A 4,254-nucleotide genomic window follows, 5' to 3' on the forward strand; every position below is an offset into this window, starting at 1 on the left:
CGACAATCATCAGTAAGTTTGAATTTGAGAAATTAACGCTTTGAGAACATCACTGTACATAAACCTTTATATACAGATTAGAGACATGTCGTTATCAGCTATATATGTCTTAATCATAGGCAGCATAAATATGATATTATTTCAATACAACTCCTAGTGTACATTCTGTCTTTTCAAGGGGAATATCGTGATAGCATTCACATTATAATAACTTCCACAACTCCTATCAGAACAAATATACAATTTTTTTACTTTCATCTGTATTTCTATATATAAACATATAATATAAAAGTTCATGGTCACTTTTGTATATGCTTACAAAGTAATGCTTTTTTTTTCTTAAGAAATGTAAACTGAAACCATTTTAAATATTGCATTCATACAATAAAATTATACAATACCCTCTATTGTTACAATATAGTTATTTCCTTGAGCACCGTTGCTACTTTATTTGTATGATTATTTATTTATTTTGTTAGATAGTGACAAATTGGATCATGCTGCCATGAACTCGAGGAGGCCGAAAAGAACCCATCAGAAAGTGAGCATATACATTATGAAACATCTTTTATAGTATACGGCCATCACGCAAAGTCAATGAGAAGCATCATTCCCCTCCCTAGTAAATCGTAATGATGAGATCTCCAAAATTTTCAAAGTGGGTCCTCCTTCTTTTAATGGGCCCTACCCTCTATTATCCCCCCACCACCATACCACAATCCATCAGTCCAAAATTCTCAATGCACCAAAGAAAACAAAAAAAATTAACAAGCAATTCACCATAATATCATGCAACAAAACTATAGTAGCATTTTTAATTATAACACGAGAATACATTTGAGCAGAGCAAATAATATATCACCACATGCCTTATCCTCCTTCAGCAGTACCATCATCATCTATAATCTCTGAGCTACCACCTAACATTATACATCTCATTGAAATGTAGACAAGAAATGGGTGCCCTGTGTTCCCCGTTTCCCCATCTTCCTTGCAATGATTCGTCCTTTATTCTTCTGCTACCACTCCCTAAGGTTGGAGCTAGTGGTCTCTAGCTACACCATTAATGAAGCTGAATATTTGATGAACCGTTTCTGCAATGTCACTTGCTGAACATAGCTTACAATCTTCTTCAATCTACATTATTACCACACACAACGCCAAAGTCCAAAAATAAAAAAAGAGAAAAAAAATGTGAATTGTGGTACGGCACAAAGAATATACTAATGTTAAATGAATAGTAATTTGTCAAAGGTCCAAAAAGAACTTCCCTCTATAATAAATTATAATTATAATGATAGACAATGTTGGAAATAGGGAAGGCAGGTTTTTGCTTAGATTGCAAGTCAGAAAAGAATAGTACACTGACTTGATTCCACTTTGTAGAGTTGACCATATTTTTTATAAAAAAAAAAAACAATTTGAGGTGAAAACTCAAAAGACATAGTAATACCTTGAGATTGAGGGAGTAAAGGACAGAAGTCTCTGAGGAAGTGATGTTGAGGTGCAGAATGGTTAGCCTAAGGTCCTCCAAAGCAACAATGACCTTTAACAATTGCCCTGGCTTCCTTTGGCACTCAATTTTCAAGTTCACATGGGTTTGAATCAATGTCACTTTTATGTCTGCTGCCTCTGACTTGTTTTCTGCCTTCACTTCATCTCCACAGTTCACTTCATCACTAGGTGATGACCTCATTCCATAGCCATGTGGTGATGATAATAATAATAATGGTGGTGGTGGAGGCTTACACAACATAGTGGAAGAGGAAGAAGAAGAAGAACCACCACCACCACCACCCTCTTCATTCTTTCTCGTCCTTTTTTGTGCCTCAAGGGACTGAAGCAACTGCTCCAACTCCTTCACAAAATCTATTGCTCCCCCAATTATTGAGGCTTGGTCACCCTATACCCCATGGACAACAAATTCAATACATCAATATCAATAAAAAGGATAAAAAAAAACAAAAACCTAATTTTTGAGCATCCGACACTGATAAAGATTGGATTTTTAGCACGGATAAAGCAAGAGAAGGGACTTTGAGAAGGAGAAAAATTGTTACATGCACTTTCTTGGATATTTTTGGTACTGCTTATGCAAATTACACAAGTAAAAATTCTAATTCCTAATTGGATAAACAACATCAAAAAGTACTTAAAATTTCCCTGAGAGAAAATGGGGTAGAAAATTGGACTATATATATAAAATTGATTGCATATAATGCACATACCCTTTGAATATAGGAAGGTGGCATGAGGGACCTAAGAACACTGAGGTGGTCATTCATTTGGCGTCGCCGGTTGCGTTCAACAGCAATGTGAGTCATGCGTTGGTTCTCCACATCTTCCTTGTTCTTGCTTGGCCTTGTTCTCTTTCTCTTTCTCCTTTCCTTTGTTGCTGTTGGCTGAGATTTGGGGCATGTTTGTGAAACTTTCTGTGGTTCCTGGTTGCACTCATAGTTCACTTTCTTCTCAAAACATGAAACTGAAAGTGGGTGTTGGAGCTCATTGCTTTCTGACTTCACTGGTGAGTACTGCATCTCGGACATGTCATGTGTCACACAACTCTCTAGCTCCAATGCTGCTTGCACTTGTTGTGCTTCCATTCTTGGAAAATAGGCTATTCCCTCCCATGGATTCTTCTTGTGCTGCAGCCTCAGAAGTGTTTGAAAGTTTGTCTCTTTCAAAGGGAAAAACTGTGGGGATTCCACACTCTGAAGCATCTGAAGGAATGGCATGTTGTCCTCTAAGCTTGATATCAGAAGATGTTCTTCCTCTTCTAGTCTCAGGCTTTCTTCATCCACCAGAACATGGTCCAAACAATTCACTCCCAAAGGGTCTCCAAAGAACTGAAAAGAAATTAAAAAGAGTTTAGTGCAAGGAATGAGAAATAATGGCAAGAGAATGAGAAGAAGAGAGAGTGAGGTATATTGGTTGTACTTCACTTTCACACCCCCAACTTTAATTGAAAAGAAGGAAGGAATATATGGTTCCATTAACGGGGTTGAGGTTGGGTCAGAATGGAGAAAAAAGGAGTAAGTCTATGCAGGAAAAGTGAGCAATAAAAGAGGAATGTCAACAGGAGGGGGCAGCAGATACATGTATTTATCAGGAAAGTAGTAGAGCACAATGCATTTAATGCAAGAGGAGTAAATGCAGTACTTTTTCTTGGTTCTAGAAATGGGGTTGGAGGAAAAGGAAAAGGAAGAAGAAAGAAAAAGGGGTGGGATGGGAAAGTAAGGAAAAGAAAGTAGAAAGTAGCATCAGTTAATAACAGTATAATAGTAAGTAACACTACATACACAGGAATTGAGGGGTCCTTGGAGCCTCTCCATGATGAAAGCTGATGAGCAGTGATCAAAGTAGAAGTCGTGTTAATTAAATGCCGGTGCTAGTGCTGCTACCTTAGGGCGTGTATGAGGGTGACAAACATTACGTATGGTAGTGATAGCTAACAAAAGAGTGGTAATAAATGTAATTCCCTATGGAGAAGCAGAACGAGACCCAATATGAGTAACAAACACAACACCCCCCGCAATATATTATTATTCCTTTGTGTTTTCTGATATGGCTTTGATACCCTCTTTCTTATATAGTATACTTATATAGAAGAATAATAATAAATGCTGTGCTTGGAACAAGTCTCAGGTCACACAACAGTAGTAGTAGTAGTAATAGGGGAAGGTGATATGATATATGATATATGATATATCCAGAGAGAGAGAGAGAGAGGTGAGAAATGAAAGGTGGAAAGTTCTCAACTGGGGTTACAACTTAGAAGAGATATGTTAGAGAGATTGATGCATTTGAAACAGTAGTGTGAAGGAGTGTGTGAAGAGAGAGAGGGAGTTAAACTAAGTTGTCTGGTTTACAAGGTCCCAAGCATTATTGGCGGTGGCAGTTTTGTCCATCAGCGGGGACAGACAGTTGTGGGACTCTCTCACATTTGAGAGATGAGAGAGAGAAAGTACGGTAAAGCCACGAAATATTTTATTTAATAATTAAAAGAAAAATGGAAAATAACTGGAAAGGGCTTCTCTGGATTGTGTGGTCTGCATGATGATGATGGATCATGTCCAATTTCCTATTCAGGCTAATATTAGTTACACATAACAACAAAATCACATTACATACGTAATATTTATAGTATAATATTCTTATATCCAAGTTAGTATTTAAATAAATAATACTTCTTCTCTTTCATCATGATAGTTGTGGTAAAAAATTAATATTATATTAAAAATTAAACTGATAATT

General features: G+C 36.8%; 1 protein-coding gene across 2 annotated transcripts; it reads right to left on the reverse strand.

Annotated features, from left to right (window-relative positions):
• Positions 1–752: 752 nt before the first annotated feature.
• Positions 753–3,811, reverse strand: LOC114389322 (transcription factor bHLH57-like). 2 transcript variants are annotated; one of them, XM_028349960.1, is made up of 4 exons: positions 3,300–3,811; positions 2,229–2,846; positions 1,454–1,903; positions 753–1,137 (listed from the first exon to the last, which is right to left on the reverse strand). In XM_028349960.1, the coding sequence occupies exons 1-4, from the start codon at positions 3,330–3,332 to the stop codon at positions 1,042–1,044; spliced, it is 1,197 nt and encodes a 398-aa protein (XP_028205761.1). In that variant the 5' UTR covers positions 3,333–3,811; the 3' UTR covers positions 753–1,041. The 2 variants fall into 2 exon arrangements, with proteins under 2 accessions (XP_028205761.1, XP_028205762.1); XM_028349961.1 differs by lacking the exon at positions 3,300–3,811 and adding an exon at positions 2,938–3,199.
• Between the last annotated feature and the right edge of the window lie 443 nt (positions 3,812–4,254).

This window comes from Glycine soja, chromosome 16 (assembly GCF_004193775.1).
Source record: "Glycine soja cultivar W05 chromosome 16, ASM419377v2, whole genome shotgun sequence".
Taxonomy (NCBI): Eukaryota; Viridiplantae; Streptophyta; class Magnoliopsida; order Fabales; family Fabaceae; genus Glycine; species Glycine soja.